The following is an 11,585-nucleotide window of genomic DNA, read 5'->3' on the forward strand; positions in this document are numbered from 1 at the left end:
AACGGTTGAACCAGGACGAAACAAGTTCAAGAAATCTATCCTGGATCTCCAAACTTCACAGCGTCTGAGTGGCAGCTGGTACTTAAAATGCATGGTGTAATATGCTATATTTGTTAGCTGTAGGTAACGTGTGCCTCCCTATTTAAGTGTGCGTGCCTCCCTATTTAAGTGTCTTTTTATAGATCTGAGAACATCGATTGTCATCACTCATCATGATGTACATTGTAGATAGTAAATCAGCTTCATTCTCTTCATCCTTAAATGGACAAACTAAAATGTTGCCAGATTCGTTCTGAAATTGTCAAAATTATTTATATAGACTTTTCACAAATGCACTACATCTTCTAAAATCAGCGCTATGGTTATATCTCTGGGAAACAATGATAAACAGATTGATTTTTCTGTTAAAACACTTAACCGCATGGTTCTTGATAGGGTGAAGGTCCAACCTAAAAATTCAAGACAATCCAATATATTTGAATCAGTCGTGGATAATCTGGAATCAAGTGAAGATGAGATGGAGACTGTGTGAGATGGTCCTCTTTTATCTCGTTTGGTGGAAAACACCATGAAGGTAGATACGGATGAGGTGGAGTTAGGAAGCTTAATATGCGACCTAAAAGCTACACCTCTTAAATCCAAATCAAACTCCATCAAGAAAAAATGTCGTCCGTCCAGTCATGTAGTTAGAACCAAAAATTCAAAAAAACGACAAGTGTAAAATGAAAGGTATATTTTGGAATAGCAGAGGTCTCAGTGAGTTGGCTAAATTCCGATTCATCAGTGGAAGTGCTAGCAACCATTCTTTAGACTTTATCACCCAATTAGAAAGCAGGAAAAAAGAGGCAGAAGCTGGGCTAGTGAGTCGCTTATCTGGCGGCTTGGATCTAGTTTGGTTGCCACCCTCCACGAGGAAGATTGGGTGGCATCTACTTGGGATAAACTCATCCACTTTGGAAATCATTGAAATTTCGGATGGAGATTTTTTTGTGAAATGCCATCTCCGAAACAAAGCAGATGCGTTCATACGGACGCTTATAGAAGTATATGGTCCTGCCCAAGCGGAACAAAAACCCAACTTCCTTGAAGAACTGGTTAACCAATGCCATGATAATCCATATCTGATATTGATCAGTGGGGATTTCAACATCTTAAGGTTTAGTTAGGAGAAAAAAAATGATAGGTTCTCGAATCGGTGGCCTTTCTTGTTCAACGCAGTCATTGACAACTTGGACCTAAAAGAGATTGAACTGTTAGGGAGAAGATATACATGGTCAAATAACCTTGTTAATCCCACATTTGAGAAGCTTGATAGGATCCTAACGTCTACAGAGTGGGAATTAAAATACCCATGGGTATCTGTTCAGGGCCTAGAGCGGACTTCAATGTCAACCTTGTTAGATACTAGAGACTTGACCCTATCTAGAGGTGAAAGACCTTTCAAGTTCGAGCTAGGTTGGCTAGCTCATGATGGGTTTGCAGACCAGGTCAAGGAGTTATGGAACCAATAGTTAGGGGGACGTAACTCAACACAAAGGTGGAAAAATAAATTAAGCTCACTAAGGCGGTACCTAAAAGGTTGGTAGTGCACACCAGTGGGACATACAAGCAACATAAGAAAGAGCTCCTAGCGATAATTGATGAACTAGACAAGAAGGCAGAAATTCATTATCTAACACAAAATGAGATAACCATAAAAATTGAAGCAAACAAAAAGTTGATTAAACTTCTATGTGAAGAAGGTATTAAATGGTACCAGCACACCAAAGTCAATAATGTCCTCCAAGGAGACAACAATACACGTTATTTCCAAATAATAACTAATGGCAAACATAGAAAACAATGTATCTACAATCTTGATCAAGATGAAGGAATTATCGAGGGTCAACCTCAGTTAAACTCATGCATAACTAAATACTACAAGGAGTTATTTTGACCACCTGTGGATAGTCATTTATTCATGGTAGAGTCATGGAAAAATGATATTACTCAGGTGATAGACGCTGAAAATAACATCCTTACAATCCCATTTACTGAAAAAGTTCATGACACGATACTCTAAATGGAGGCTAATAAAGCTCCGGGTCCAGATGACTTTTCGGTAGAGTTATACCAGACATTCTGGGATATCATCAAGGATGACCCGACGAAAATATTCCATGAATTGCATTATGGGAATCTCTCGATATATAGCCTTAACTTTGGAGTAATTATGCTACTACCAAAAACAAAAGAAGTTTGTCGCATTCAATAGTACAGATTGATTTGTTTGCTAAATGTCAACTTTAAAATATTTACTAAGGTGGTCACGAACCGCATAAACATTGGTGCTGACCGTATATTAAGACCCACACAAACGGCTTTTATGTAGGGGATAAACATACTAGAAGAGGTGGTAATCCTTCATGAGACAATACACGAGTTCCATCGAAAAAAATGTGAATGGGATAATACTTAAAATTGACTTTGAAAAGGTCTACGACAAAGTTAAATGGATATTCCTGCTACAAACCCTGTGGATGAAAGGCTTCTCGCCAAAATGGTGTGCATGGGTTGAAAGCTTTGTTACCAGAGGAAGCATAACAATAAAAGTTAATGATGAAATTGGTAGGTTCTTTCAAACAAAAAAAGGTCTACATCAGGGAGATTCGCTCTCTTCAATTCTGTTTAACATTGTTGTCAATATGTTAGCAGTAATGATTGAGAGGGCTAAAAATACCAGCCAAATCGATGGAGTTGTACCACATCCAGTAGACAATGAAATACCAATACTCCAATATGCGGACAGCACTATCTTGTTCATGGATGATGACGAGGAAAAGGCCAAGAACATGAAACTTTTGCTCTGTGCTTTTGAGTAACTTTCAGACCTAAAAATTAACTTTCATAAAAGTGAAATGGTCTATTTTGGTATGGCACAAGACAAAGCTGATCAATATGTAGACATCTTCAGTTGTGATAAGGGTGACTTACCCTTGTGCTACCTTGGAATCCCGGTTCATTATCGGAAATTGAGAAATTCAGATTGGAAAGGAGTGGATGAACGCATTGAAAAAAGGCTGAGTAACTGGAAGCCCAAATATTTAACTGCGGGAGGCAGATTGGTCCTTGTTAACTCGGTTCTTAGCAGCCTTCCTGCATATATGATGTCATTCGTCAAAATTCCTCATAAGTTACTAAAAAGACTTTGACTATTTCAGATCCTGATTCTACTGGCAAAGCGACATTCATAAAAGGTACCGCTTGGCGAAATGGAAAGTTCTATGTAAACCAAAAGACATGGGCAGCATAGAGATTCAAGACCTAGATATTCAAAATATCGCACTCCTATGTAAATGGCTATACAAATTACTGAACGAAGATGGAATCTAGCAAAAACTGATTCGCAATAAATATATAGGATCAAAAACACTTTCACAAGTTGATGGAAAACTAGGTGACCCTCACATCTGGGCGGGACTAATGAAGTCAAAAGCATCCCATTCCGTTATGAATCCTTCATCTTAAAGAATGGTTCGGAAATTATATTTTGGAAGGATATTTAGCTAGGAAATTTACCCCTAAATGACCAATATCCAAACCTATATAACATTGTGAGCAACAAACTAGATTCAGTTGCTAAAGTTATGGAGTCATTCCCCATGAACTTATCCTTCAGGCGGGACTTAACCGGCCCAAAATTGGTAGAATGGAATGAAATGTCCACGCTTTAGCACCATCACATTGTCCCAAGGACGAGATGAGTTCAGATGGAACTTAAACTAATCTGAAAAGTTTTCAATTAACTCTCTTTATAGGGAGCTGGTGCAAGGGGGCGATATAATCCAAAACAGTCAAATATGGAAACTAAAAATACCATTAAAGATAAAAATCTTCCTTTGGTACATAAAAAAGGAGTGCTACTAATAAATGATAACTTAAGTAAAAGACAATGGTTTAGTGATCATAAGTGTTGCTTGTCACAAACCGGAGACAATTAAACACCTCTTCTTTGATTGCCGCTTCACCCGTTTCACATGGTTCATAATCCAGGTGACATCAAATATTTACCAACTGTGAAGTGTAGTGAATATGTTTGGGCATTGACTTTAGGTCTTAGTAAAAACTTATAAAGCTACAATACTAGTGACGACGGGCACTTTTTGTTGATCCATATGGCTATACCGAAATGAAATTATCTTTAACTAGAAGAAAACATTTTCTCCTTTGTAGTTTTTTTTATATGTACATATTGACTCTATACGTGATCTGTGCTACAACGATGGGAATAATGCGAGCAAGTGTCTTCGGCATGCACTCATTTGGAGTCACTACGAAGCTTTTTATCGGGTTTGAATTGCAATTAGACTGCACATCTTAGACTTAAGTATAATAACCATGGAAAACTGTTCCACCTTTTCTTGGTGTTTTGTATTTGTTTTTGTTTAGCTATTTGCATTATTATGTAATCAACTTGATGTAACGATGAGTTAATAAAACTTTCCTTAAAAAAACTATAAAGTGACGTATCCTTAAAGGCTTCCAAATGTTTTTATAGGGGTCCATGAGCTTGCCAGTTTTTGCTAAACGGAGATGAGTATGTACTTCAAAGATGAGTAATGAACAGTAGACATGTACACAAACAGATCTTCACCAAGAGGATTGCATACATGTTACATGACAAGCAACGGAGCAAGCTACAGGTACAAGAAGCAAAGAGAAACATAAACAGACACTGAACAAGTTTGAACTGCCAAACACCCAAAACTCGCAGAAAGGGAGGCACGAAACCAACAGAGGGATGCTATCAGAACTCTGAGTATCTCCTAATTCTTTCCCTGTACGAAGATGATCGCTGCACATCTGGCCTGAGACAGTTAACGAGGCAAGGCATCGCCTCATCAGCTCCTATGCAATTCAACTTTATTGACGACAATTTCCCAGAGCTGATGGATCTGAAAGAAGCACATCCCAGCTGAACTGAGGAGGAGCGCAAACGACGCATGTCAGACCGTTGATGCATAGAGCTGGTATAATTGGAACCAGTGTTTGCACCCGCCGCACATAGAGCTAATGATGTGCTAGTCCACGGAAGCTCCTTTATTGGGGAAGTACTGGTGAGTTTCATGAATGAGACAATGGTGTGCCTGCACAAAGGGCAAGATATGGAGCCAGGCACACCGTGGATGGATGTTGAGCTGCTAGTGGTGGAGCACAAATAGAGTGCACATTTGGTGCAGAACTCATGGCCACAACCTATTAAAACGTACACTTATCAATGATATTTGAAGGGTTGCACAATTCATAATGAGAGTTATTTTGTCAGTACCTTCTGCAGCTACCGTACATTCCACCTCCAAACATATGACGCATGGATCATGACAAGTAGATGAGGCAGAAGTTTTTCTCCATCCACATTCCCTGTAAAAGATCAACAAAGGGTTGAATTTGTAATGGTGCATAAGAGGAAAAACATGACATAACTCTATCTGTTTTCTGTGAACTTCGAGAATTGAAAATGGACACACACGGCAAAGGAGTTTCCGATCCTTCAACAATCTGCACTAGTGTAGTGCAATCAGTGTTACCTGGATATGGACACGGGTGTCGGAATCCAACTCGGACTCGGGTGTCCGATTTGGCAAAGAAAATTTAGACACGCGAAATACAACTCGGAATCTGACATGGGTGTCGGAATCCAACTCAAATTCGGGTGTCCGATTCGGCAAATAAATTTGGACACGAGTGTCTAGGTAACACTAAGTGCAATGCCTCAGATGCAGGAGAACTAGTTTTAGTTCCTAATGGCAAAAGGCAAATACTACTGTAAAACATGGCAACACTCACCTCTTGTAGTGGATTAAGTAAAGGTTTGAGATAGTACACTTGAGTACATATGTTTGGTCAATTTTAGACAGGTATCATTTTATTATGATATGCGATTTGACACTCCACAATGCTATATGAAAATCTACATATTTTGTCTGGTATTTGGACTCACCGAGCAATTTTGACAATGCTCATCAGTGGGAGACACAGGTAAGGTGAAGGAAGAATGCGTACTCGGCCTTCTGGCTGTTTGCTTAGGATACCTTCAACACTGTTTTTGTGCCATGAACGAGCCACCATCAATGGAGTCAGCCTTCATGCAAATAGCATTGTACACAGTAAGCAATCCAAACAAGTAACAGGAAACTCTTTTTCAAATAAGGGATTAACATGCCCCAGCCCCATCCCTCTTCCTTAATTGGACAACAAAAGTTAAAAGTTTGATGCAGGGTATAAGTGAAGGCCAGCATACATCAGAGATAATATAAACTCAAAATGCCACCAACTAGTTTCATAATTTTGAGTAAAACACAAAGGAAAGATGGCTTACTAAGGAAGACAAGATTCAACACTAATAGCATTTAGCATCAATAACATAGATACTAAAATAGCTGTGTAAATTATGCAAGTGAATAAGTAAAGAAATCTGATTTCTTGATAGCATCATTTCTGATGAACAAAGAAAATAATAACTTATTGTAACAATTATAACGTAAACTTTTTTATGAGATAACTTGGATTAGTTTGGTTTAGAAACAAATATTTATGATCGAACAGCCAGTGCATACCCGTTAGTGTTTTCAGCTCCCATGTTCGCTCCTGCTGCAATGAGAAGCTGTTTAGCAGAAATCAGTAAATTGGAGTTGGCCAATTGCTTGAATTCTCATGAAAAGAAAAAGGTAGCAAGCATACTTGGCAACATACAGCACTTCCACCACATGCCGCGTAATGGAGGGGTGTGCTCCCTGAACCTGCATGAAGGTATAGTTAATCAATGATCATAATAGGGAAAAAAAGAAAAATTCCACTTGTCCTCTACAATTTCATGTCGAACCAATGGCCAAGTTCCATAACAACTTTAGTCACGTTAAATATTTGCCTTTTCTGTTTGATTCTTACCAATGAGATCAATAGTTGAACCATCATTGACAGTGACCTCAGAGACAGAAGCTCCAAGGTCTAACAGCAATTGCATACTCTCAGCATGCCCATGTAGGGCTGCCAAGTGAAGCGGGGTGACGCCACCATCTGACTTTCCATTGATTAGTCTCCGGAGAGCTCTGGAGAGCACATGAAGAAATTATGCAAATTTATTAGTAACGAGAAGATGTCCACATAAATGAATGTCCTGAGAGCACAACGAGAAATGATGCAAATTTATTAGTGACGGGAAGATGCCAACATAGATGAACGTCAGAGTTGAACATACACCACATCAAAGACGTCCTTTTTTGTTTCATCCGTGGACTTTCCACGCATAATATTCCAAAACTCCGGCAAGCTAGGCACGTAATCAGCCACAAGAAGCCGAATGCACCGAGTATGACCTTTCAGGGCGGCAAAATGAATAGCTGTTGTGCCACTAAAACAATCTTTTCTGTGAATCTAAAAATTTAAGATACAAATCACTTGCATCAAAATATATTTCAGAGTAGCTTGACCCAAGAATAAATTAGTTAATGTCCACTTACATTGGCTTTAAAAAGAACTAGAATCTGTACAACTTTCCAATGACCATATAGACAAGCTTGCATTAGAGCAGTCTGCGCAGGTAGTGTTCAGATTTAGCACAAAAACTACAGAATCTTACAACACAACTGGGAAGAAAAGAAAATAATCAGGTGATACTCATTGAAGAATAATCCATAGAATCTATCTCTATCAGGGCCATTGTCATGCAAGATTTCCTGCAACCAATCTTTATCTACAGAGCCCTTCATAACCAACATCCAGACTATGTTGATATATCATACAGTAGAACTCAATCAAGAAAAACGAGGCAATATAACTTATTGTTCCTCTCCATGAGATACTAATTCCCATTCTCTAAACAACAGGCAACCTCAGATATGAGACATGCACAGGACTATAAAATCTGCAAGTGCCAAGTAGTTTCAATAATATTGTTACATAAACTACTTATGGAGTAATCAATTGGTTAAATCTATTTCCTAATAAAGTACTGAATGGAAAGTATCCTTCACTGCTGATTAAATATTCAAAAGGAAGACGGGAGAACAATTATCAACATCATTGATATAAAGGGTGAGAAAGAAAATAGTTTACCTGCCCTCTACAATTCCTAAGGTTGATATTGACGCCAGATTCGATTAGGAGGGAGACGATCTATCATGAAGCGATGCAATAGTTGTTTGTCAAACAATAACAACTCATATATACTATCAAATGAATCAACAAATGCAACTGGAATTATTGTACATAGATCAGGAAACAATTGTACAGAGAAATCAATGGTTCACCTCATGGTGGCCCTTTGCTGCCGAGTAATGGAGCGGTGAGTTCCGGATACCGAATGTCGAGTACCGTGAAAGGCGGGGGTTGAGCTCCAAGAGAGCCCTAGCCTCCTGGATGTCTCCATCCCTTGCGGCGGAGACGAGTCGCTCGCCAGTAGCCGAACAACCGAACGAGTCACCCATCATGCCTAAGAGCCCCATGGTGCCTCTACCTATCAAAACACAAAATTCTAGCAATACTTCTTGCAGAGACTCACCAAATACTGGGCATCGCTGATTCGGCACCCTACAAAAGAATCACAGAATTCTTCAAGCCAAGGTGTACTGAGGCGGGCACCAGAATAGAGAGCGGCGTTAGCAGGTTGTATATTGCCTTAAATTGATATGGTTGGGGAAATAAGCCACTTGGACACTCCACAATAAACCATTCAAGAAAAGGGGAAAATATGCCACATGTCCACTTGACAATAAACACCAGAATCCTACATAAGCAGGGACGAAATGGAGTCACAGACCAGGCGTTTCTGCGAGCAGCTAGCAAAGGATTCACAGTAAGGGGACAATAAATGAGTAAATAGATCGCTATGCCACACCTACAAGAAGCCAATGGGCACAAATGGTATTGCCAAAAAAAAAGGGGCACAAATGGCAGCACAGTTGGCCTCTTTCTGCAAGAAACTACCCAAATTGATTCGATAAACAGAGAATCTGAACAGAGACGATAACCTCAATTGATCCACGAATATACTAGTACTCAGGCAACTTGGGCAATCCATCCGCATGGAACAAATATTACAAGATGCCACCTTTCTTGAGGAAACAAACTGCCCCAAATTGGGTCAAAAAACGGGAATAGAACTGAAGACACCATGCTTCCCCTAAATGGTCCAAGAAATGGTAAGCAGCAGCATTAGCTGAGTTAGCTATTAGCTACCCATCTAGTTTTACTGCAATTATAAGTTTCCGACTTTTCTGCAGACTGCAGAGCGCAAGGTGATGTTGTCAGACGGCGGCAGATACGCAGTAATGGTGGAAACAGCAACAGAGACGGGTCGCTGTCTCTCCCGTTCGTTTCAGGAGGACGGCCCCATTGCTCCAAGGAGGAATGGCACACCAACCAGCACCGGCATTGTGCTCGCAGATTGGCTATGTATAGGTGAGGAAAAAGCAAGAACAGCAAGGGGAATATGAACCTGAGCGCATCAATACAAACATCCCCTTTTGACATTGGAGTGAGGGAGGAGAAAAAAAAAAGGAGCATTTCAGCAACTAACCAAGAGACAACGAGCCCGGATTAAAGAATCAAAGTCTTGACAACCATTCATCACGAAACTACGAAGGCATTACCATTAAATTTCTATCAAATAAAGATCAGATCTCTTGGCGATGAAATGGCCCCGCACGAGTAACCAAAATCAAGAAACGGAAGCACACGCCTCACCTCGGCCACCAGGGAAAAAAAGGATCTTCAGGCAGCCGGCGCCGAGGAAATCGAAGCCCCTCCTCCTTCTTGCCGGCGCCAACTCATCAAGAAACACCAGCTCAGGGACAGGGCGGCGGAGGAAGAACCGAAGAACCCACCGCGTGCAGGATCAGAGATCGCAGACGGCAGATGGCTCAGCGCGTTCCAGCTGTCCCTGTCAGGGGCCGGGACGGCGCTGTCTGGCGGTGCCTCGTGCCGAGACTGGACTGGATGGGCTGGGATGGGGGGATGGGAAGAACAAGGTGGGGAGGGGGGACAGGACAAGGGGCGCGTGCAGTGGAGAGCACGAGGAGATGATGGCTGGGAAGGGAGTTCAACACACGGGGCTTGCTGCTGCCCCCGCGGTTTTTCTCAGTTTCTTGTAGCTTGCTGCAGCGGGGGCGGAGGCGCGGCGCGGAGCGGAACGGGTTGGTGCGTAGCGAATGGCGATTGTTCTCTGCTCAGGTTTTGGTGGTGTCGGAGGCCTGGCCTGACAGTTTCTTGTCCCGCTGTTTTCTGTTACTAGTTGCCTGACAGTGACAGTAATTATACTATTTCCTTCGGCCTGAATTACTTGTTGTTTTAACTCTCACGCATGATAAAGAACTATAGTACTCTGGTTTATGTACTGATAAACAGTTAATAAGGTCATCTGGCGAAAAGTATAGCCTGAAAAAAAAAATCAAAATGGCGTTTATTTGCAAACTGAAATTTACTTTTCTAGAACGCCATCTATTTTAAAATAGTAGCATACTCCTCGATTGATTGTCCATTTGTCCGGCTCAGCGTACGGGCGAGGGGTGCAACATTTGAAGAGAGGTTAATCAAGTTCAACCGTGCTTATCCCTAATTAAATGGTGCATCTCAAACACACGAACATCTTTCTTGACATAGGCAGAGGAGAAAAAAACTGGATAATGGTACCCGTAATTTCCTTAACGAACCTTGTATGCCATCCTATAATGGGTGTTTTCTTAATGGGGGAATCTTTATTTTAAAATAAAATAATATTTCGGTCTTTACACTAAGCGGATACACATAGTCACTATGAAAGAAAAAAAACAAAGAAGGAAGAATTGAAACTCAATATGCAATAAGCAAAACTGAATATCGAAACAAGACTTTCAGCTCGTAACCATTCTACACTCTAAGAAAATTAAAAGTTTGCTAGTTGCATATTTCACTGCCTTTTTTTACCACGAATTTGGAGGGTCTCGCTTGAAAATAAAATGTCACCCGCAAATAAAAGGAGAAGAACGTAGAAAACTAAAGCTGCTCCAAGCATCTATAGCTAAAATCTTTCATTGCCATTCGGTCAAACCATAACTCCTTCACAAAGTCGCACCCGACTAACCGCACTATCAAACTAAGACAAATGACCAATTTGATACAACTAGCACAATATCTGTGCCAACCACAACAGATGGAAGGCCCTTCGCATAGCTGGTCATCACCACCGAATGATGACCCCAACACATCATATGTGCCTTGACGGAATGGTGATCCAACCAGCGAGCCCATGAGCATCACACTTGTTGAAGTAGATGGAATATGTGCACCAAACTTGCACTGAAGTTTTTACTGTAGTGTCTATAGGCAAAACTCCCAACGGAGTTTATTTATACTACCTGCCAAGTTATTCTGTTATACAAGTTTCATTGCTTAACGAAGAAGGTGTTGACCGTGATCGACTCCAAAATTAATTCTAGCTGGTTTAACAAATATGAGCTGACTTTCTATTTGCTAACTATATATTTAGCAGCTCTATGAAAAATGTATTACACATTGATGTGAGTTGACATGACATAGTGCACATCACATTGTTAAATGTAGCTACGTTT

General features: G+C 40.5%; 1 protein-coding gene across 5 annotated transcripts; it reads right to left on the reverse strand.

The window, feature by feature from the left end:
- Positions 1-4,614: 4,614 nt before the first annotated feature.
- On the reverse strand, positions 4,615-10,221 carry LOC133895459 (probable E3 ubiquitin-protein ligase XBOS35). Of its 5 annotated transcripts, XM_062335786.1 has the most exons (12): positions 9,724-10,218; positions 8,656-8,764; positions 8,289-8,568; positions 8,095-8,154; positions 7,500-7,571; positions 7,238-7,413; positions 6,928-7,088; positions 6,721-6,779; positions 6,597-6,643; positions 5,981-6,121; positions 5,309-5,400; positions 4,615-5,235 (listed from the first exon to the last, which is right to left on the reverse strand). In XM_062335786.1, exons 3-12 carry the CDS (start codon positions 8,481-8,483, stop codon positions 4,787-4,789), a joined length of 1,452 nt encoding a protein of 483 aa, XP_062191770.1. In that variant the 5' UTR covers positions 8,484-8,568; positions 8,656-8,764; positions 9,724-10,218; the 3' UTR covers positions 4,615-4,786. The 5 variants fall into 5 exon arrangements, with proteins under 5 accessions (XP_062191770.1, XP_062191771.1, XP_062191768.1 ...); XM_062335787.1 differs by lacking the exon at positions 8,656-8,764 and having other exon boundaries at positions 8,289-8,494; positions 9,724-10,219; XM_062335784.1 differs by lacking the exon at positions 8,656-8,764.
- Positions 10,222-11,585: the final 1,364 nt, after the last annotated feature.

The sequence above is a fragment of the Phragmites australis genome, chromosome 16 (assembly GCF_958298935.1).
Source record: "Phragmites australis chromosome 16, lpPhrAust1.1, whole genome shotgun sequence".
NCBI lineage: Eukaryota > Viridiplantae > Streptophyta > Magnoliopsida > Poales > Poaceae > Phragmites > Phragmites australis.

Bases quoted from the DNA above. Each gene is read 5' to 3' on its own strand.
- LOC133895459 (XM_062335787.1), bottom strand. From the start codon at position 8,483: ATGGGGCTCTTAGGCATGATGGGTGACTCGTTCGGTTGTTCGGCTACT. The intron at 7,414-7,499 runs GTAAGTGGACAT...TTAAATTTTTAG, and splicing joins TAGTTCTTTTTAAAGCCAAT to ATTCACAGAAAAGATTGTTT. The intron at 7,089-7,237 runs GTATGTTCAACT...TGTGCTCTCCAG, and splicing joins AAGGACGTCTTTGATGTGGT to AGCTCTCCGGAGACTAATCA.